Raw genomic sequence first — 23,870 nt, forward strand, 5'->3', positions numbered from 1 at the left:
AGGGTCAATAGGAATGAAAGGGAGATCCTTGTAAGCAACCAAATTTTCAATATTAAAAGTAGAGCTAATACCAAAATCAGAGGGAAGATCAAGGACATAGGCATTAGTGCCCACTCGTTGCAATACCCGAAAAGACCCAGCACTACGAGCCTGCAGTTTCTTGACGGTTACAGATAGAAACCGCTCAGGCCGAATATGTATCATAACATAATCTCCAGTTTAAAATTATTTATCTCGCTTATGAGAATCAGCCTGTAGCTTATATTGAGCATTACTCATATGAATGCGCTTGCTAATTTCCTGATGCAGAGTATGAATGTGTTGTGCAAATGCATGTACAGACTCAGAAATTCGAATATGTGGGGACATAGGTAGGAGGTCTACAGGTTTTCTAGCTTTATAACTATGGACTACCTCAAATGGACTCATCGCGATAGATCTATTGACCGATGAATTATATGCAAATTGGGCGACAGGCATAATAGAATCCCAGTTACGATTGTGTTCACCTACTAGACTTCGCAAAAGGTTACCTAGACTTCGGTTGACAACTTCGGTTTGGCCATCGGTTTGAGGATGATAAGCAGTAGAAAATTTAAGTTTGGTGCCAACCATATGCCACAAGGTTTTCCAAAAATAGCTCATGAAGCGGACATCCCTATCGGATACAATGGTTTTCGGTAAACCGTATAACTTAACAATCTCATCAAAGAAAATCTTGGCTACTCGAGAGGTATCAGAAGTTTTGAAACAAGGAAGGAAGTGAGCCATTTTAGAAAAATGATCTACAACCACAAAAATGGAATCATGTTTCCGAAAGGTACGAGGAAGGTCGAGCATGAAGTCAATACTAAGGTCTAGCCAAGGGCGATCTGGGACAGGTAACGGAGTGTAGATGCCAGTATTTTGTTTTTTGTGCTTAGCTAGTTGACACGTGCGACACTGTCCTACAATTTTAGCAACATTCCATTTCAAACTTGACCAAAAAAAATGATGTTCAACTTCTTCTATGGTCTTATCACGCCTAAAATGTCCAGCGAGACCACCGGCATGCACTTTCCGTATCAAAAAATCTCGTACGGAAGTTCGCGGGATACAGAGCTTAGAAGCTTTGAACAAGTACCCGTCTTGAAGATAAACACCATTAATCAAAGGTCCTTGTCCATCAGCAAGGGCATTATAGAGTTTTCCAAAATCGGGGCAAGACAAGTAATCGTGCTTAAGTCTGTCAAAACCGGTGATAGAAACAGACATGGCGGACAATAGGGTTGCTCGTCGACTCAGCGCATCAGCAGCTTTGTTCGCTGCACCTGACATATACTTGAGAACAAAAGTGTAGTCCTGGAGAAATTGAACCCACTTAGCATGGCGATGATTAAGTTTTTTCTAGGAATTAAGAAAACGAAGTGCTTCATGGTCAGAGTAGAAAACAAATTTATTTGGAAGAAGATAATGTCGCCAATACTGTAGGACCTAGACTATTGCATAAAATTCTTTGTCATAGGTGGAATACCTCTGTCTAGCCTCATTCAGCTTTTCACTAAAATAGGCTATAGGATGATGTTCTTGACTAAGCACACCACCTATACCTAAGCCAGATGCATCACATTCCATCTCAAAAACTTTACTAAAATCAGGGAATCGCATAACCGACGCTTCCGTCATTCTTTTCTTAATGTCATTAAATACTTTAGCAGCAGCGTGCATCCACTGAAAGTCACCCCGTTTAAGGCAATCTGTGATAGGTGACATAAGTGTACTAAACCCCTTTATGAAACAACGGTAAAATGTGGCCAGGCCGTGAAAACTACGGATGTCAGTAATATTCCTAGGTTCAGGCCATTCGACAATTGCAGAGATTTTTGCAGGGTCAGCAAATAAGCCCTCAGAAGAGACTAAGTATCCTAAGAAGTTTACGTGAGTAGTGAAAAATGAATACTTCTTAAGGTTAGCATAGAGGCTCTCGTTGTGTAAAGTTGTACAAACTTGCCTCAAATAGATTAAATGTTGCTCCTTAGATTGGCTATAAATAAGGATATCGTCAAAGTACACGACTAAAAATTTGCCCATGAAAGGTCGTAGTACTTGAGTCATCACTCGCATAAAGGTACTAGGAGCGTTTGAGAGACCAAAAGGCATTACCAGCCATTCGTAGAGGCCATCTTTTGTCTTAAAGGCTGTCTTCCATTCATCTCCTGGGCGAATTCGGATTTGATGGTAGCCACTTTTTAAATCAATCTTGGAGAAAATGGTGGCACCCGCCATCATATCCAACATATCGTCGAGCCGAGAAATAGGAAAACGGTATTTGACGGTGATTCTGTTAATGGCCCGACTGTCTACACACATTCTCTAAGTTTCATCTTTCTTTGGAGTAAGTAGGGCAGGTACAGCACAAGAACTTAGACTTTTTCGAATAAATCCCTTTTGTAGGAGCTCTTTAATTTGCTTTAGGAGCTCTGCATGCTCAGAAGGGTTCATCTGATAAAGGGGCAAGTTAGGAAGAGTAGCTCTCAAGACTAGATCAATGGCGTGCTGAATATCACGCAGAGAGGGCAAATGATCCGGAAGATCTTCAGGGAAAACTTCCTTGAACTCCTCAAGGATAGCTAGGGCTTCAGCCGGGAATGTGCTTTGAAGATGTGGGTGAAGCTCTTTAACTAGTAAAGCAAACACTGGAGAGTCATTAAATACGTTCCTCTCAAATTTCGTGGGGCTAAGGATATGGAGTTCCTTTTCTTTAGAGGTACTATTGTTCGTACTCTTATCTAATATTTTGGGCCATAAAGGATTAAGCTTAATTTTTTTGCCCTGTAATACAAAAGAGCAAGAGTTAGTTTGACCGTAGATAGTGACATCAAGGTCGAACAACCAAGATCTTCCTAATATCAGATGACCTACATCCATTGGGAGTACGTCACATCAGACAGTGTCTTTGTAAAGGATTTGAATAGGTACAAGACACCTTTTCTTAATGTGAATGGAGGACGTGTCGATCCAGAAGACCTTATATGGTTGAGGTTGGAAAACTAGAGTCAAACCCAAGCGGAAGACAATGCTGGAAGATATCGCATTAATGCAGCTTCCGCTATCAATGATAACTTTACAATCTTTTTCTCTGCACTTAATGTAAGTGTGGAAAATTGAGGTTCGTCTCCAGTCATCAGTCTCCTTAGGCTGGGTAATTGCACACCTTACTACATTCATAGTGGGTTGGTTGGTTTCATGGGCAATTATCTGGGGTGTAGCTCGAATACAGCCTAAAGTGTGTGATTCTTCTTCAGGTTCGTCTTCGACATCTTGAATATCCTCTAATTTGGGCTCATAAATTTGTTCCTCCAAATTATCTATGTCATCCTCCTGTTCTTGTGTATCAATAACAAGGGTCTGATTTGCACATTGGGAGGCAACATGACCAAACCCTTGGCATTTAAAACACTGAATTCTTGAGTTTGTCTTTGGAGGTTCACCTAAAACTTCTTTGCCTTTAATATATCGGTTTTGGATAGGCGTAGAAGAAAAAGGCTTAGGTGGGACAAACCCGATTGGGGGCCTGGGTCCAGATGGTTGAGTATTAGTGGGAACCCGCTTGGTGTCAGGGCGCCTAGCAAACATGGATTTGGAAAATTGCTCATAGTTTTACACAAATGTATAGGCTTGGTCTAAAGTGGCCACTTCACGAAGGATAAGTTCTTCCTAAGCTCATCATTTAGGCCTTGTCGAAACCAGCTCAGGATCATACGTTCATCCTCAGCTACATTACTACGCATCATAAATTCGTCAAATTGAGCGATGTAATCAGTAGCTGTGCGGCTACCTTGTCCTAAATTATTCCATCGATCTAGGAGGTCAACTTGATAGCTTAATGGAAAGTATTTTTCTTTTAATTTTTCTTTCATTTCTACCCAATCAATAATAGCAGGTTGATGTCTCCTAGCTAATAGTTGTTCAGTGTTTTGCCAAAACAGTTTAGCTCGACCAAGGAGTTTCATTCTAGCGAATCGAACTTTTTTTTGTCCTCAGACAGGTTGTACCACTCAAAGAAGTCGTCCATTTCGTGTAACCAATCGGAGAAGACTTTCGGATCAAGACGACCGTCAAAAGTGGGGGCTTCCACCCTAATGCCTCTCATTACATCTTCATCGGGATCAAAAGGTTCTCTAGGTTCTACATTATGTCGGTAACCTCTATCAATATTAGAAAAGGGACCAGATCCTCTAGGTCAAGGGTAGGCATGATGGTGACCTGGAACAGACCTATTATCAAGATTGTCCTGCCGAACAGAGTCTTGTTGTTCTAGGAATTGTTCTAGGGTGCCATCCCCTTCAAGACCTGGTAAATGGGAGATACTAGCTTTCTTAAATTCAATAACCCTCTGAATTGAAGCCTCGATTTAATCAAGTCGGGCATTAACCTGGGTGGACATTGTGGTTAGGTCATGAATTTGGGCATTGTTGTTTTGAACTTGAACGTTAGTGTCTTGGATAACTTTTAATAGAGCTTCGATTTTGGAATCGATGCCTAATTGGGACTCAGGATGAGATGCGACACGACCACTACGTAGATGCATAAAATGAATGATAAAATGTATGATCCGACCAACTATAAAGGTTCCTAAGTAGACCTAATGCATGAAATGAATTCAAAATTGCAAAGTGGATGCTCAGTATAAACTAAAACTACTCCCTAGCAAATAGTTATTACAAACTGAAAATTAATATAAGACGCAGGCCAACAAGTAGCTGCAATCAAGTGGTACCAAGTTCTCGGACTATGCAAGGTGTCACAGAGCCATGTATGTCTCCCCGAATTGATCTAGCTCCATAGTTAATATTAAAGAAATGTGACTACTAGGGTTTCTATTTGTCTTGTGGATGTGTGTGGTTGCATGTGTTTTAAATTTGTGGAACTTATCACCAAGCACAAAAATGCGATAATTAATGCCAATTTAAATGAGCAAATTTAACCTGCAGGGGAGGAGAAAACAGAGCTGACTCAATTTGGAGAGAGGCCTCTGCTCACAGAAGACGTTCAGGCTGAAATAGTGCTGGGAAGATGGTCACAGCATTGTAGAGTCATCACTACGACAACTCCCATAGAGGTGGTCGGAGCAACTGATGGCGGCTGCGGTTGGGACAGTCTGCGGTGGTGGCTGTCAGAGTTGACAGTGGTGGTGCAGCATCCGACGGCGGCGCGGCGGCGAGAGCAACGCGGCGGCGACTAGCAGCGGCGAGCGGTGGCACGGAAGAGCAGGGGCGGCACGCGGCGTGGTGGTGCAAGCAGCAGAGATGGCAACAGTGGTGGGACAAGGGCGGGGGCGCAGATAGCAGTGGACGGCAGGGTGGGTGGCGAATGTGGTGGGCGTGGGAAGTGGTGGCAGGTATAGAATGGCCGGTGAGTGTCTTGCAGTGCAGCAGCAGTTGCGAGAGAGGAGAGAAACGGGCGGCACGGTGGTGCGAAGAAGAATTGGCGGCGGCAGCGGTGACGGTGGGCAGAAGTGGTGACGACTGAGAAGAGGCGGCGTGGGGTGGCGGAAAGTGGTGGTCGGAAAAACCAAGGAAGAAAGTCGGAAAAATAAGAAAGGGAAAGAAGGAAACTCCCGCACGTGCGTGACTTACGCATCACGTGCGGTAATTCATTTTTTTTTTTGATAACCCAAATGGACTCGGGTTATCGGGTTAACAGACCCAACCCGTTAAGACAGTCCGATCCGCAATATTGAATTTTTGAATTTTAAAATCTTTTTTTTTTTGAATTGGTTCGGGCTAATGGGTGATGGGCTAATAGGTCTAGACCTTACCCGCACTGTAGATCATCTTTCACCTTCGACCGTTCGTTCACTTCCGATGGATCTCGCCTGATTTCGCGGCGGTGGTTGCGGGGAGGCGTTGCACCGGCGGAGGAGAGTGCTGGGGCGGCGTCTCGTGAGGAGGCGGCATCCTTCTCCTAGTTTCGGCCACGGGCGGTGGCAGTAGGGTGCGGTCGACGCTTCCGGGGCGACGCGGTGGTTTCCAATGGCGATTCGGCGGCGCTGCAAGGTGAAGGCGGTGGTTGGCGCATGCGTAGCGGCGGCTGGAGGGGAAAAACGATGAGAGGGCCGGCTTATTTGCCTCCCGGGCCACTGTGGGCGTAGCCGGCAATGGGGTTTTCCTCTTCTGTGCGGAAACCGAGAGGGAGGGGAGAGGAAAAGGAGACGGAGATGGTGGTGGTGGGGGACGAAGGCGACGACGGCATATGGTGAGGAGGACCGGTGGAGTGGCGATGGGTGGGAAGCGACCGACGGGAGGGTTTTGCCCCTTTTGTCCTCACGGGAGATGAGATGAGGGAGAGGGAAGAAAACAAAGAAGAAAGGGAACGCCCCTTCTTCTTCGGAATGCGTGTTGTGCAGAGACCCTCCGTACGATCCAGCGTCTGCGGTGCAACTACTCCAGCAAAATACAGATTAGGAAAAGGCCGAAAAGGAATCGGTGGGGTCCATCCATAAATTGGATCCTTTGACTTCAGCAACAAAGGTAAAGTCAGGCCTGCTCTGATACCAAAGCTGATGCAGGACGAAGGTAAGGGATGGAGAGGCAGTGTGAAAGAGGAGAAGAATAGGGGAAGAAGAAGAGAAGAGGAGAGGAGGAAGAGGAAGAAGACTAGTTTTCATGCATCATTTTATTAAAATCAAACAAATGCATGCCCCATATATATATAGGGCCACAAAATAATAGATAGGTCCCTACAAAGAAAACAATCTGAATAAGGTCCTCAAATGACAATATGCAAATTAATCCTACCAATATAAAATAAAAATAATATAAATCAATCTAACCACAGCGAAAGTGGCTGGACCGTCCTCCTACGACGACCGTGATCTCGCAAAATAATCAGTCCAGTACTAATGTCCGCACCAAGCAGGTATTTTGAAATACTAAGTTGAGTCACCTTATTCTTGATTCTGCTCAACTCATCTATACCCCTACTCGAAAGGATTGTTTGGTTTCCAAATGTCTTATATCTATTTTTATACAACAAGTTTTGTTCGTAGGTTTTATTTAGTTGTTTGGCTCTATTCTACTAAAATAAGATTTTTGTTTCTCATAGAGGTTACTCACACTAGTCGTGTGCGAGCGTACTCAACAAAATTAGAAAAAAGTATATAGCAAAGAGGAAGAAAATAATGATTAAATGGGCAATATGATTATGTTGTTTGGTAGTATATTATTGTTCTAGGTTTTGGGAGGTATAATCCAAAATCTCTTTTCACAAACAGTGGAAGAAAACAATGAACAGAAGTGCATCACAGCAAGAACAGTGTATGCAAGAATGGTAGGATTGAAATCCATTGGTTTGGCACGACAGATGAACTGATAAGAATATATGTACTTTATAGAAGCAAATAGGTTTTTAGATGGATAAGCATAGAGAAGCATTAAGGAGGATTTTTTTCCCATTTTCTAAAAACTAGGGTTAGCGGAAGCCGAGCCAAATATCAAAACGGAGGATAGCATTGAATTCAAATCTATTGTATCAACAGAAAAAACTGTACCAATTATTAACCATAGCATTAAGGAGGATTCAAATGTCTAGAGTTAAAAATTGGTTAGTTGTGCACCTAGTGGTAAAAATAAGTGAGGTTTCAATAACGAAATATATATCATTAATTTAATCTACCTTATCCTTTGGACGTAATAAACTAACTAAAACTTATCCAATATATTTTAAGATTGTAGCTCATGCAAAATTGTGTAAATTCTAACTTTACATATCTTATACTATAAATCAAATGAAATCAAATAATGAAAGTTAAAGCGATCACTTGATGCTTAAATAATAGCCTCCATTTTCTTTAGCTCATGTTCCTCCATCCTCCTAGTTTTTGCTAGGAAATCTATCTTTAATAAAATACATATTAACTAAAAATTCAGTATTTAGAAATATAATCTAGAGAATGCTCCTTGCATCATAAGTTTAGATGCTTTCTATGTAAGAGAAAAGCTAAGATGCTCGATTGTGCTTATTGATTATCAAGGGAATAACCACTTTTTGGTTACATTTTTCTTGACCTAAAATAATGACTGCATAGTCAAAATCTAATGACGAATATACAATGTGTATGCTATCTGGAAACTCCTCTCCTTTTGTCTACAAGCCACCATTTTTTCTTAATTTCCATTCCTCCATACTAGTTTTGCTAGACAATTTAAGTAAAAATATATATTAATTAAAAAATTGAGCATTTTAGAAAAATAACTCAAACAATGTTCCTAGCATCCCAAGTTTTGATGCTTTTTTAAAACAGAACTTCGGTTTAGATTATTGATCCGCTTATTGATGTTCAAGGAAGTAACAATTTCTTGATTACATTTTGTTGACCTAAAGTATTGAATGATGGTCAAAACTTAGTGACATCCATAATGTCTATGTCACTTAAAAACTCTTTTCTCTTTTCACTATAAGCCTCCATTTCTTAATTTCCATCCTCCGTACTACTAGTTTTCCTAGGTAATCAATCATTAAATAAAAATATATAATTAGAAAATTAGGTATTTTAGGAAAATCCGACTAATGCCTCTCGCATCCTAAGTTTAAGTGTTTGATTATGCTTATTGATCATCGAAACTATTTCTTCGTTACATTTTCTTAGTCTAAAATTTTGATTAGATGGTTAAAATCTAATGACAAATGTACAGTGTCTATATGTCTTGGAAACATTTTTCTTTTGTTTAAATTAGAAAAGGGAGAGCCAAGGAGATAAAAGACATAATATAAAATATTGAGTGAGAGATGGGAAACATGAGAGAGAAGGAAAGGAAGGTGTTAGTCAAGGGAAATACAAATTTGCTTCTCTGCATTAACAAATTGTACATAGTTTCATGAGAAGCTTACAAGTTATTATACTTTAGCAATAACATACTTTTTATGAGACTATGAATGTTGGTATTAGTGTTTTCTTTTATAAAAAAAATCATTTACTTGAAGCTTCTTCACTAATTAAACATAATCCTTTGACCCTTTCATGAATATATTGTTTCAAGTGGTTGACATATTTAGTCTAGCAAGTATTAGGATGTCCTTCCAAACTATTCATATTGATCAAAACATCATATTGCCATCACTAGGGGCTGTAGCCACCTTATCTCAAATCCCATTCAACTTGTATCCTTAAAAAATATATCCAAAATTAAATGTAATTCCTTTACATTCCTCGCATCATTTTTTACTCTTCAACATGTCAATTTCATGGTTGAATTAGAATTTATTTCATTCAATTTAAATTATGGACTTTTCATTTTGACTGTAATATCCAGCCCATGTCGGTCTAATAAAGAGCTGGGCTTGGTCTACTCGACCAATCAAGGTAGATGAATCGGCCCATAATAGAGAAAAAAAATAAAGAGAAGGATCGGCATGTGCTGGGAAAGACCACGAGCACTGCATGTGTGGTGAGGGAGGCAAACTCCTCATAGGAGTCTCTTTCTTCCCAAATTCATTAGAGTTAATCCAACAACGAGACTGATTCTGATGCTTTCTTTCATCTTATTTAAAGCCCTCCCACCTTCTCTTCAATCTCCCATCGATAAGTTTGATTTTGCATGATGTTTGCTGGTGGTTGATCAAGTCTTCGTCCCAAATGCCGTTCGCCACGGCCACGGCCAAATACCATCTGGAGCTAAGTAATATCCCAAAGACCTCTTAATTAATCCTCCTCTACCTTTTTCTTAGTCCATAGAGCTTGGATTTTGGCCGGTTATCATCATATTTTTGTTGAGAAAGATGATGCCCTATTTTTCCTATTTTTGAACCTCCATCCCTATTATTTATGTTTCAGCCATCTTTGCCGCTAGCACTCATTGTTGAAGCCTTTCTCCAACCTTCCGAGTTGGTTTGTGGCTATGGCCGGAGCCCCAGCTACCAGATATTATGAATTTTTTTGGATTTCAAAACCAAAGCCATCATTTTGGTTTTTCTTTTGGGTGATTCCTCGCTATTGGCCATCTATCGTCACTGGCTGCCATTCACAATAGTCGACAGACTGATAGTGACCAACACGACCTTTCCTATTCCTTTGTTAAAGAGAGAGAGAGAGAGAGGCTTTGTTTTATCTCTTTCTCCCTCTATTGTCTCTCCTTCTCCACTCTCTCTTTTGTTTCTCTCTCTACATGACTGCGCTCTACTATTTCAGTTTTGTTTTGGATCCTAGAGAAGGGTCTCCCCTCAATGACCTTGGTCAAACCTTAGTGATGAGGTCCTGACCCCTGGCCACCGGATGGTGTACCGATCTCCACCATAGCTCTTGTCAAAATCTACTAAATCTAGTCATCCTTGATTTATATTGAGCCATGTGTATCTAGTCCAACTCTAATCAGGTAAAATTACTTGATCGGATCGATTGGAACATTTGGCACTCCTACTTGACCAGCTTTGCAAGGGTTTGGGGGATTAGAATTTTTATTCTTAAAATAATCATGGCTAAATTTCTAATAAAAATATATTTTTTGAATATTGTCAATGATGAAGATTATTGGAGTTAATTGGACTTATTGGTTGATTCTATTTGCAAGGTAAGTAAAGTTCACTTTTTCTAAATTTATTAGCAAATTATAAAAATGTTAAATTAATAAATTTTGAATCGTAATATCTTGATGCATTAATTTGATGAATGGTACTTTGTTATTGAATATATTTTATTTTGAAATATTATGATAATGCATGAGCAGAAGTATTGATCTTGTTATGGATTATATTCTCGATTGATTTCGATACCGTATGATTACGTGTATTTTTATCGAACTGAAATATGAAATCGCAAGATTATTTTGGGCTCTCAGCCTGACTACATTAAGAACTCTGTAAGGGTGGCAAAATGCGATCCAACCCATTTATTTGACTCATGTTCGACCTACAGTAAGCAGATTTTGGTTTAGGCTAAATAGGTTTGGATCGTAAACAGGTCGATCTATTTAGACTGTTTAATAAACGAGCCAGATTTGGATTCCAAAGCCCTAGCCTGTTAAACCTATTTATTTATCAGGTCGGGTCAGATAACTCGTTTAACCTGCAGCCTCTATACCTACTTTTGACTCACGACCTTTAGGTCTATGTCTGGACTCTTGCGGTCTTGCCTGTCTGTCTCGGGTCCTAAAGTTCAAGCCTCAAGCATAGTGTTCCCCATACCCACCACCATGTTTAGATTACCCCATAGCCTTAGGGCTTCTTTTGCTTCGCCCCTTTCCTCTAGTCTCTAGAAAGTTCTGACCTAAGTGGCGGAGTCCCACAGATTGAGTGCCCTTTGCTAGGGTGTCTTTCCTCATTGATCAAGCTAGTGAGCGGCGAGCTCTCTCATTGCTCATCGTGGCCCTATCCCATCGTAGAGTGAAGAAGCATGAGCTCTTCACCTAGTCTAGTAAGAAAAGTACTGCTTCCTCTCCTTCTCCTTCGAAACCCAAATCTTCTTTCTCTCCACCGATCTTTCTTTCCTTTTCTTCTTTTTTGGGTTTTAATTCGTTCTCAATCTTGATTTAATTCTGAGATAGATTTCTAGGTTTCTAGGGTTAGGGTTTTGTAATATATTCCATGGATGCGGACATCACCCTGCCTAGGAGGATTAGCGGAAGATGGAGGAGATGGCACTTCTTAGCTGCGTCACCTTCGACATTAACATCTATAGCAATTCAAATCACTTCGAGGGCTCCAAGTGCTCCATCCCAATCACTAAGAAGGATGAGGACCAAGATGCTGATGGCTGTGATCTTGCCTACTAGATGGCCTCCTACATCAGCCCTAAGTCCCTCAAGGAAATACCCTGAGGCACCTAGGCAAAGGATGACTCCAACTTCAAGAAGCCCTAGCAGATCATCGGTGCCAGCGGCATTGTAAGCATTCAGAAAGAAAAAAGGGGAAAGCCATTGCTGGGGGATAAATAAAACAAGTGGCGAAGAGAGATTGAGGTACGCTCTTCCGATTTCTTGTTCCTTCTTGATTGTTTCTTGATTCAGATCATTCAAATCATCATTCTTTCCTTATCACTGAAATACTTTATTGCTTGATTTGATTCTGAGTTGATCTTATGATTACAAATTCTTGATTCTATATCTAGATCTTGAGGCTTGATTCCTAATTTGTTGGTTAATTTACACTCTATTTTCTTTTCTTTTTGTGATTCTGTTTGCTTGATTTTATTTCTGGGGTGGATTTAATGTTTGCTTTTTTATGTGGTTTTGTCTTTTTTTCGATCAAATGGGTTTTTTAAGGTAGAGGATTAGCTTTTTTTTACGATCAAACATATTTATTTAATAGGTTAAATAGGTCGGGTCAGATTATCTGTTTATTAAATATAATATGTTTAGATTTTAATTCTTGACCTATTTAATAAATAGAGTTAGGTTTGGTTTTGGTATTTTTGACCCAACCTGTATTTGACCCAATCCATATACGACCCAACCTGACATGGTTGCCGCTCCTAGAACCCTTCTAATAGGAGTTATATGGTAGTACTTAATTTATCTCGAAGGATTTACGCCGCAAGAAAATACACAGCATATTGCAAGCAGATACACAATCCTAAAGGATTTTGCCTAGCATGGCACACCGTAAGAAGATGCAAAGTATCATAATCTTGCCATAGAAAAAAATTTAGATTTATGAATAAAATTTAAATTTAAAAAAAATTGATTCACATGCATGATGTTTTGATAATATTATATATCTAAATCTGATTTTTGTATTGCTAAATTCAATATACTTATTTTCTATAAATTATTATTTTTTATTGTCTAATTTATTTAGTTAAAGTGTTCATTGCTTACGGGTCTATCTAGCTTATTATTTAATATTTTTTTTATTTTTACAAATTCAAAGAACTAGCTTAACTCAGGGTTTTGCTATGGGAGAGTGACTAAATGCAGAATTTTAACATCTTTATCTTGATTAGCATTTTATTAAAGTTTGATGTAACACTTTAGAATATAGTTTATTTTTATGATACATTAAATTTGGTTTTTAGCTATACAAATTTAATTTTGAATATTTGATATTTAAATTTATTCCATTGCTTGCTTTATAATATCGTGATGAGATGTCTCGTATGCTTGTGGGGAGGGTTCGCTATGAGTATACGGCTGTTGCCGCAACCCTGGCTCGTGAATTTGGATCAGGGGCGTGACATCCACCTACTTGATAGATGATTATACTATTAAATGATGAGTAACTTTAATATAAATCCAGTCCCTCTATAGATGACTTGGGATGCTCCTTATCATTAGCTAGTTTGGTGATCATAATGATATGGCCAAATGACATTGAGAGGTCCACATTCCTCATCAACTTCCCATGGTACTTCCTAATACATTCTATCATTTACCTACCTCATGGGAGTGAATACAAACTCCTATTTAACGCCGTAGACTACACATGTACAGATAACACCCACTTTAACTAATCAATAGAGCATGAACAATATAATCATCTTTCCAACAGACACATATAATATTATAGACCAACCCAACTGTATGAAATCCACAAACTCCCAAAGTACATAAATATAAAAAGAAAGACATGTCTTCTAAGTTAGAGTTGTAGTATATAGATAAATATAAGAGAAATATATGATTTGAAATCCATTCTCAGATCCTCTTCACTTGCTTCTTTTATCTTCTCCGGGAACTTTGGACTCTGTTAAAATTTCATGTAACAAGTCAAGCCCTATAGATAAGAAGCTGCAACTAAACTTGACTGCACAACTAAAATTTAAACAAATACTTATCTACTCCATATATGAATCAAAGAAAAATACTATATCATTTGTCCAGTGAATCCAATACCATGCGTCCTCACTTTTTGCAATCCCTAAGTTAAGTCTACCTAAGGTAATAACACTTTTAATATCATTAATTATGTGGTACGATAAATGCTAATCATTATGAGGTTTAATGTCATTGTCCAAAACATTAAAGGTGATGATGTGGTCACTAAATGCTATGTTATTGATGATGAGTAGATGATTATGGCTGCAAAATAGATGGGATTGGGTTGGTTTTATTAAGTATAATCATGACATAATTCTGATTTTTTAGGTGAAAAGTACTGATTTTTTTTTGTTGGGACCGGAGGGTTAAATTATGTGGCTTGTGCCTGGTCCAATTTTATATCGACTGAAACCTAATCCATAATAGTAGAAGGTTGAAACTTTTGATCCAAATATAGGCCATTGGTCTATGTTTGGACTACGGATTTTTGGATAGCTTATGTATGTATATATATGTATGTATGTATGTATATATGTATATATATATATACATATATATACATATATATATATATATACATATATATATATATATATATATATCTACATATATATATATACATATATATATATATATCTACATATATATATATACATATATATAGATATATACATATATATATATATATATATATATACACATATATATATATACATATATATATATACACATATATATATATATACATATATATATATATATATATACATATATATATATATATACATATATATATATATATCGTAGCTTATACTTGTTGGGTATTTTAGCTTGACATTGCTTTACATCCAAAAACTCATGAGATAGTACTGGCCATAGTTACAGTAAGCATACATATATATATATATATAGATATAGATATAGATATATATGAACCTACACCATTTGTAGTTGAACATAAGATAGTACTTAATTACCATAGTTGCAGGCCATGGCCTGGGAGGCTAGCCTCTTGCAGGTTGGGTTGTGCTGGCTGGAGATGGAATGCATGCAGTTGGGGTGCAAGTTGCAGTAAGCTCCTTGATGGCTCATCATGGTAGAACTGCCCAAAATGGTCCAGCATTGGCATTTCCAGCTCCTTGTGCTCCATGGCAACCTGCTGATGCTCCATCGTCAACTGGTGCTCCGATAGCTAACACAAAATTCCAAAATGTTATTACAAAGAAATTTGTTACTCTGAGGAAATTATCATGCTTTAAAGTAATTTTAACATGAATTATTGTTGCAGATAGTCTAATAGTTGAATTTTAGCTTACAATGCGGCACAAATGGTTGTTCTGAACTTCTACGATGTGCTCCTATTTCACAAGCCAAAGAAGCAAAGTGTAATTGAGATATATTCCATTTGCAGCAGATGAAAATTGAGCTCTTCAATGCTAGATTTACCTTGCGACGCAAGTTGTCTAGCTGCTGGTTCAGTAGCTGGTGCTGCAAGAGATTGGTAAAGAAGAGCAAAATTTTTTAAAAAAAGAAATTGGATTGATGCTTTAGTTAGCTTGGTTAATTTAATATAAAGATGATGATTCTACACCAAATTATTGAATGTGAATGAATGGCATCAATAATATATATAATGACAAGGAACATGATGATTCACAAAGTAGACTAAAGTTTATTTTGGAGTAATTAATGATTCTGTACATGTTATGTGAGACAAATAATTATTCTTTTTTGAGAAGAAGAAAAGTTAATAACTGCATTGGTACAGCTCTTTTTGCAAAAATAATATAGTGAAAACCTATGTATAATTATACAAAACAATGGATCTTTCTTGATCTATGCTTCCTTGAGCATTTGAGGCATTCCCACATTATTTGTCTTTGCATTCAAACAAATCTCTAGTTCTTTGTGCTTCTCTCAGTTGGTGAACAAAAACCAATATGCTACACCATGACAATCTATATTGTCTGAAAAACCATTAGTTATTCTCATGGCTATTAACAAATTATGCATGACTACAACACAAAGTACAGGTAGACTAGTGAACAATAAAACAAATAAAATTTTGCATATAGTCCTTTTTCTAAAATTTAGCATTTTTAACAATTAAAAATTCTTTCTTTAGCTTCTGCAAATTTCCCAATTCATTGGCTACATTCAAAATTCTAGCTCCAAATAATTCTTGATATCTAAATTGTATAAAATAATTAATTTTAGGAGCAACCAGTGGACCTACCACAATTTTGCTAAAGGTACAAGAATGAAAGTTACACTGGTAGTAGCTTAACTCGGTGCTTAAATCAGTGACTATTTTAATTCTTCAAGTTAAACCAAGTATCCATCTGATTTCTTGTGGCTAGTTTAATACAAAGAAGCTAATTAATTTATGATCACTACTGTCAGGTCATTAATAAACTCACAAGCAAAGGAAAAGCACTTCAGGGTTGATATCAATACCAAAAATGCAAAATTGTACTTCTTCAGATTCTCTTCAAAGGATTGAGGCATAAATATAAATGTCCTTAAAACCTGCTTTGATATTATAATCTCAAAAAATGGGGAAAACACTTTGGAGTGTAATATCAAACCAAACCAAGTTAATAAGCTATTATAAAGCTAATTACTACACTAATTTAGACTACTTTCTATTATATGATCATTAAAAAGGGAAGCACACTTGTGTGATGCTAACCAAAGCCATCAACTATTACCGAGCTACCTCCTTTTTGTTCTTATTAGCATATTAACAAGGGAGAAGTACCTTGACTGTGATATAGAATTGAATAAAGTAGTTAAGCTTTTATTAAGCTAATACACACAAAATTCACTTCAAAGGGTTGAGGTGATACTTAGAACATGAAATCATGTTACCTTCGTCGTTCGAACCTTGTTAACCGAGTACTCCAGTTGCTGTTCGAGTTGATTTAGGTCATTCATGGTCATAGAGCTCAAGTTCTCGCCTGTGTACTGCCTCATGCTCGCCTGAAGCTTATCACTTTCATTCCTCATCCATGATATCTCATAAAACATTTGCTAATGTGAGAAGGAAGAACAAAGTAAATATTTAGGTTAGAAATTTGTTGACAATTTTGAGGAATGAATGCCATACCTGCTGGTTATCAATATCCTCAATCCGAGTATTAGTAACTCTCTGGTATCTATCTATTATTTGATGCATGCTGCAACATGAAATAATCAAAAATAATGCAACGAAGATAAATAAATGAAGTGCTTGCACATAGGTATCGATCATTATAGTGTTTAGAAAATTGATATGAACACGAATAAGAAGGAGAAAAATTAAAAGATGTGTTAATGTGGACAAATTCACATATGGAAAAATTTATGGTTAAACCTACAAATAAATAAGGGGAACATGAATAATAAGGAGAAAAATTAAAAGATGTGTTAATACGGACATATTTACGTATGGAAAAAATTATAAGTTAACCCTACAAATAAATAAGCTTAGCTCAAAACCATATGAACTTAAATATGGCAAAAGGTTGAATGACTGAGGATCTTGGAATTTTAAAAATATTTGTTTTTGGGATGAGTTGATATAGGTCAAGTTAGATTTGATCAAATAAAAAACTACCTAGTCTATAAATCTTATTCAAATTTTCAAAATTAATTTTATGAGATGTGACACATGGGTCTAAAAAAATAGGATCGAGCTATAACTTGCCAAGTTTGGACTGGATTAGGTCACAACATAGCTCGACCTTTTTGCTGCCTATTGTATGACACTAAGCAATTGTAGGCAAGTAAGGTTGACTAAGTAAAACTAGTTTAAAAGCAATTCTTAGTTAATAGTTGCTTAAAACAAATGTGCTTAGCTAAATCATGCATATCCATGCTATATAGAAATGGTGGGTTACTAGACCAAAAATTCTCAAGCATAATAATACTGATCATAAGGATTTTTAATAAAACTATATTTGGCTTTACTTAATAGAAGTAGCATATTTGATTAATCTTTTGGATTCATATCATTATTTGTTTAAAAAATTAAGATAACAACTGCTTCAGACTTTAGCAAAGATCATAATATATAACACTTGCATGCTTAAACAAGACCCATATAGTGGCAAAATTATTGCGCTCTTGTAAATACCCTTTATAATTTAAGTTTTTTGTAAACATCTTTAAGAATTTCAACTAATAAAGATTTTAACTTTAATGGTAGGATAACCTAAGGCTGCATCAAGTTGCAAAGTAAGTTAATATAGAGTAAATGAGTTAATTTACTTTCCACCTACATACTTGGAAATTAATCACTCAATATAACAAAATAGTTTACTTTGAGTTAAATTAGAAAAATAACTTTTTAAAATATCCATTTTACCTTAGAAATAAGAACTATATATTATCTAGTTTTGGAAGGTTAAAGTGGAACAAACAAGTTAAAGGGGACTTATTCTACTTTAATCCACTTCAATAGAGAACAAAACATAGTATAGGACTTGTTAAGGGTTCTGCTTTAATTTATAGCAATAAATTAATTCTTAAATATCATATTTCATCATATGAAAAAGTAAATAGCACATTTAGAAGGGAGACTTATTCTTTTGGAATGCTATATGATTACATTAAATTCTAATTCACAAGGAATCCATTCTAATATCATCATGTAAAGTTTTTTTTTTTTTTAAGAATTATTTGTCAAAATAGAAATAAATTAACGATATTTAAGTATTTGATATGGTCTAACTAATATGTGATCTATTATAAGCATACATTAACTAGAAGTTCAAATTCAATGTTTACATGGGGTGATTTGTTTTAGCTCAAGTGATAGAAGTGTGAAATTTTCAATCCTAAGAACTCAAGTTATTTTCATTTTTGTAGGAATTTGATCCATGGGAAGTACAGTGGTTGCCAAATTATTATTATTAGTCATTTGTAAGGGAACGGAGGGAGAAAGAAAGTTTCAAAGTAGTATTAACTATTAGATCATACAAAACTAGATTTTTGAGCACCTAACTTAAAGCCAAAATCCGTGGTTTTGAGTAAATTGGAAACTTAAGTTCTATATTTCAACCTCAATTACAAAGAGTGTCTGACTAAATTTGATTTCAAGGTCATGCTTATTGGGAAACGAGCACAACCTTGGTTTTGCTCAAAATTTCTCATGAATTATTTTGGAACACAATCTTGTTTTGAAGTGTTGATATTCCTTTATAAATTGTGTTGACTATGTTCTTATTATTATATCTTGGCAACTTTGATTAGAGCCATTCGTACGTATGCAAAGATTATCAATTATAAGTTCACTACAATTGTTTTTCTTTTCACTAGTTTAGAAAATCTCCAAAAGTAGTTCAAAAACAAATATGTCAATTAATAATGCAGTTTGTATGGATAGTAATCCAAAAAATGATAAACATTATATGAGCAAGTGAATGCATGCATTTTATGTTTTTTGATTTTTGGTAAACAAGTGGGCTTGCCCTCCCTTTCCCCAAAAATAGATAAATAAATTAAAAAATAAAAGCTAGTGACTAGTAATACAAAAATTGATAAATATCAACATATTTCTTTTAAGAGCAGATCGATAGAAAGGTATAATCTAAAACTATATGCTAACATTAAGTTGTACATTTTCTATATTGAAAAATAATAATACATCAGAGAAGCACTAATAATTAATAGGGATACAATTGGATACTTTTAAACATGAGTAATAACTTATCAAGATAGGTAGTTACATTATCAAGAAATTTCTTATTGATACTACTCTTGATGTAAAACGATCATAGAATGCTTATGAAACAAATGTCATGCTTGATAAATGCTTGCAAAGTTTTACACTCAATTTATAAAACATATGCTCATAATATTACTTCTTTGAGGAGAAAGAAAAAAATCCTTGCAAGGACCTTTCATGAAGACCTTGATCTAGTAAATCTAGTAGCAAAGATTAAACTTTGAAAATCCAAGCAGATGTTTCTCTTCTATAGAATCACTTATCCAATATTTGCTAGTATAGAATCATTTTTCCTTTTCTATCAAAATATATAATTTTTCTTTAGTATCAAAATTTTAAATCTATTAGTTAATTTTTTCATTTTCTACATTTATGACTCAATCTTATTTTAATACAGAAAATCAGAATAGCCAAGGCTAGGCCTAGAAGTTCTCCATGGTAAGAAATAATAGTTCAAAATATATGTTTTTTTTCTTAAGGCTAATTTTGAATAGTATTATTATGCATGTTACAATGTAATAGATAAAATGGGCTTGATGATATAGAAATTTCAAGAGCAATATTTTAAGCATTATATTTTGCATAGTAAAATAGTTCTAAGTACTTATTGAAAAGGGTTATATGAGAATTCTCTTCCTAGATTGTTATTTTTCTTATTTTGAAGACGGGAATAAATTGAAGCTGGAAAAGAGATTTATTAGGAAAAAATATTATTAGATGGAGACGAAAGTGAGTAGGTATTCAATTTCATTTACACAATTGCACTGAGTATTCTTACCATTATTAATGCTCACCCTCCTCAAACAAGAAAAAGAGAGCATAATGCTCGAGTTAAATATTAATGTAGCCTCAAAATATTTTGCTTATCCGCTGTTCTAGAGTTTTTTTTTATAATTTTCCTGAGTGAAACATGTGTGCTCATAAAACTTGCTAAAGATACAACGGGAATGAGTGAAGCTTGTTTTTGACAAAATAAAGTTGAAGCATTATTTACTGTCATTCCATGCCTAAATCTACTGAAAAGTCCTTTTGTTTCTCACTCCAAAATGTCATTTCAATTATATAGCACTTTTGGTGAGAATTAGATATACAGGTAAGTCCGTAAAGTCATGCATAAAAGTCCACCGACAAAAGAATGCGACAACTATCTTAAATCTATCAAGTTTTGTTTGGAGACAGCTTAAATCTATTAAGTAATATGAGAACAGTTATGCTACTTTATTTTAAAATATTTTCTTATATCAAAGTCTTCAACAATTGATACGTATAATTAGATTTTAAATCCTTGGTGATTATCTTGACAATTAAAAGTATGGCTTCATGAGTTTTTACATAGGAGAGAAACCCCCCCCCCCCCGTCAATATATATATGCATCGGATCTAAATTTATATTGCCAAAAGTTACATGATTTCACCCAAAAATGAGAACTTACATGCTCCAAACTCACGTTAAACTTATATGAAAAAAGCCTGTCTCAAATCTTGGATAAATGACATCTATGAGCCATGAATTGAGATACGGTTAAGTCAAATATGAAGTCCATGCCAAGTTCACCATGCTTGTAGTTGGTAGCAATGAATAGCAAAACAAGCACAGTGATCACGAGGATAACCTACAATGTAACAATAAATGAGTTGACTACAGTCAAATCGAGTATGAGACACCAGGATAAAGGAATTATATCCTGGGTGAAGGTAGTGCAGGGTCACCAAATTTAAAGACACTAAGGGTTAGATCCGTATCTCACTAAAAGAAAAAAAAAATATTATTTTCACATGATGGAGGAAAAATGAAATGAGCAATGCTACTGTAACTCCAAAAAATGACTCAAAAAAGTCACACGAGTGCCTAGCACCAAAGGAAGCAATGAGAATATATCAAACCAGCTAAAGGATTTTTTAGAGGAAATTAAGAAATATAAGTTGATTAAAACCCATAAGCTAACAAACCATGAACCAACATATAAATTGAGTTTTTTCCTGTGCAGATACATACACCCTCTTATACCCTTGCATGCCATTGCTGAGCTATCATGATATGAAGGAAAAGGCATTGATCATATGAAATTCAAAACTTCAATATACAGACTTCAGATATGAAAATAAACCATATTGAACAAAAAAAAATCACAAGATGAGATGTTAAGCTTTCAAACCTTAAAGGTGGACTGCTGTACTCAAACATCTTGCCAGTGCTTGAGAAGATCACAACCCCAACCTGCGCATCACACAGTATTGCGAGCTCATTTGCCTTCTTGAGGAGCCCTCCGCGCCTCTTGGAGAAGGTGACTTGCCGGTTCGTTGGGTTCTCGATCCTCTTGATCTCTATCTTTCCACGACCCATAGGTGTTGAGTGTTGTTGAACTCCTCTTCTGTTCTTCTTGGGTAGAAAAAGGAAACTACCCTTTTTGGCTGCCCAGGACTCCTAGTTTAAGTTGAAAGAACCAACTATAAGAAATTGAATGCAGAAGAGAGCAATAGCACAGAGATTTTGGATCGGAATTAGTAAATAAGCTTAAATTGGATTTGGTTATATAAGGGATTAGTAGACACTGGGTACTGTCATCAGAAGAGGAAAATATCGTTTACAAGCATCCAAATGATACTCTCTTTCTTCTGTTTTTCTTTGAAAACAATGTGGCAGAAGGCGAAGGATGAAAGACAGAGAAAGAGAGAGGAAGAGAGGAGAAGGGTCACCTGTTATGGCTTGCTTGCTTGAAGGTCGGGGAGAGAGTGAGGTATATAGAGAGAGCTGAATGTCCCACACTGCCCAGGTCTAATCAATGAAGAATATCATTCCGACCCCCTCAAAAAAAAAAAGAAGAATATCATGACCTCCCAAATGACCCCTAACTTCTATGCAAACTACAAATATGCACTCATATTAGGACCACAATATGCATCATATTTATATGAATAAATTAATGGATTTTATACTTGGTTTTGCAAGACCTAGTGAGCTGTGGGCTTGTGTGGGTGGAGAGAACTACATGCTCATGCTAGCATGCATGCAAGGACAGGGATTGTATCTTTCGGCAAAAGAAAAATTAACTTTCGTTGGATTGCGTTATGGTTGCTTTGAGATCTGTATAAGTAGATGAATGAAGAAGTTCGAAATATTTTAAGATCTGTATTGGGTGTGATCTAATGATCGACTCCGCATGCAATGTTATACTGTGTTTTTCTTCTTTTTTTTTCTTTTTAGTGCAAATGCTGGAACTTAATTATATTTCCTTTTTTTTTGGGAAAACTTTGTCTATTTTTTCATGCATACATGGATGAAAGGAGGAAGGGAGGGAGGGAGAGAGAGAGAGAGAGAGAGAGAGAGAGAGAGAGAGAGAGAGAGAGAGAGAGTCTTTTGTAATCATGACTTTCACAAAATTAAACATTGCCCATCTGAATCATTTCTCCACAACAAGAAAAGTGCCACATCCTATGGGTTTGTGGCCTTTACAATAATTCCTCGAAAACCTCAAGTCCCATTTGCATGTCCTCCCAATGGGTTATGAGAGCGAACATTGCTGTGGACTGCTAACTGCCCCTAACCTGGGTGGCCCTTGCCAATTTCCTGGTTTTTGCCTCTTATGGAAACTTTTGCAGGACCTATATATGAAACCAGGACTTTGCCATAATGGAAAAGGAATGACGCTGTTGGCCAAAACCCTAGACCCCTTAGGAAACAGACAGAGAACACAATGCCTGGTAAAGGACTACGAGCACATGGGATGATGGTGCTTTCTTTGATCTTGGCTATTCAAAATTGTTCCTTTCTTTGGCAAGGAAAGATAAAGAGTCAGATTGCATGCATGATTAACACCACCCTCTTCAATGTCCTCCAAAGCTTCCAATGCATAGAAGCTCTTAGATTTCCACTAGGGTTTCCACATACTCCTTAAAACATCCTTAAAAGCCTATGCCATTGCACTTACTGCACATAAATCCTAGAAGATGTACTTGATCAGCTAATAACTATATAAGCCTTGAAAGGCCATAACTTTACTGGATCTTCGCCTTTGAGACCCTAATAAAATAGTCGGAGGTAAAACAATTGGAATTATTACCCTAAAATTTAACTCACAAGTGCCTTAAGCCTAGTATATCTAACATCTAATGCTGCACAGATATAAAGAAACTTAATACATCCGATAAGCTTTCATTTATAACCTAGTTTGTCTTAAAAACTAGGAAGATGTATATATAGAAGTTCTCAGATACCTTCTTTAGAAATGTAGCATGGACACAAAGCGCAACTGCAGTGTTCTGGTTGAGTAATACTATATATGTAGATGTTAGTATGTAAGATATTCCACCCTGTAACTAAAGTGAGATATGTCTCAGCTAAATGATAAACTTGCTTCCATGATATGATGTTAATATCTAATTAATGGATTATTTTGGTATCATAAGTTATTTACAATAAATTGGAAGGA

At 36.4% G+C, this 23,870-nt stretch overlaps 1 protein-coding gene and 1 long non-coding RNA gene across 2 annotated transcripts; both read right to left on the bottom strand.

The window, feature by feature from the left end:
• Positions 1 to 14,703: 14,703 nt before the first annotated feature.
• On the bottom strand, positions 14,704 to 22,001 carry LOC103713188 (MADS-box transcription factor 29-like). Its single transcript, XM_089927106.1, has 5 exons — positions 21,597 to 22,001; positions 16,840 to 16,909; positions 16,602 to 16,763; positions 16,492 to 16,496; positions 14,704 to 14,809 (listed from the first exon to the last, which is right to left on the bottom strand). The coding sequence occupies exons 1-5, from the start codon at positions 21,782 to 21,784 to the stop codon at positions 14,704 to 14,706; spliced, it is 531 nt and encodes a 176-aa protein (XP_089783232.1). The 5' UTR covers positions 21,785 to 22,001.
• Positions 14,832 to 15,220, bottom strand: LOC149751365 (uncharacterized). Its single transcript, XR_016398371.1, has 3 exons — positions 15,177 to 15,220; positions 15,047 to 15,088; positions 14,832 to 14,922 (listed from the first exon to the last, which is right to left on the bottom strand). It is a non-coding gene; the product is annotated as an uncharacterized LOC149751365 (long non-coding RNA).
• Positions 22,002 to 23,870: the final 1,869 nt, after the last annotated feature.

The sequence above is a fragment of the Phoenix dactylifera genome, chromosome 14 (genome assembly GCF_051530095.1).
Source record: "Phoenix dactylifera cultivar Ajwa chromosome 14, Ajwa_hap1_PhDact_Kaust_v1.1, whole genome shotgun sequence".
NCBI classification, from domain to species: domain Eukaryota; kingdom Viridiplantae; phylum Streptophyta; class Magnoliopsida; order Arecales; family Arecaceae; genus Phoenix; species Phoenix dactylifera.

Excerpts from the sequence above, each read along its gene's own strand:
- LOC103713188 (XM_089927106.1), bottom strand. The coding sequence starts at position 21,784 with ATGGGTCGTGGAAAGATAGAGATCAAGAGGATCGAGAACCCAACGAAC. Across the intron at positions 16,910-21,596 it reads TACAGCAGTCCACCTTTAAG|CATGCATCAAATAATAGATA; the intron begins GTTTGAAAGCTT and ends TTCATGTTGCAG. Across the intron at positions 16,764-16,839 it reads AGGATATTGATAACCAGCAG|CAAATGTTTTATGAGATATC; the intron begins GTATGGCATTCA and ends TTCTCACATTAG.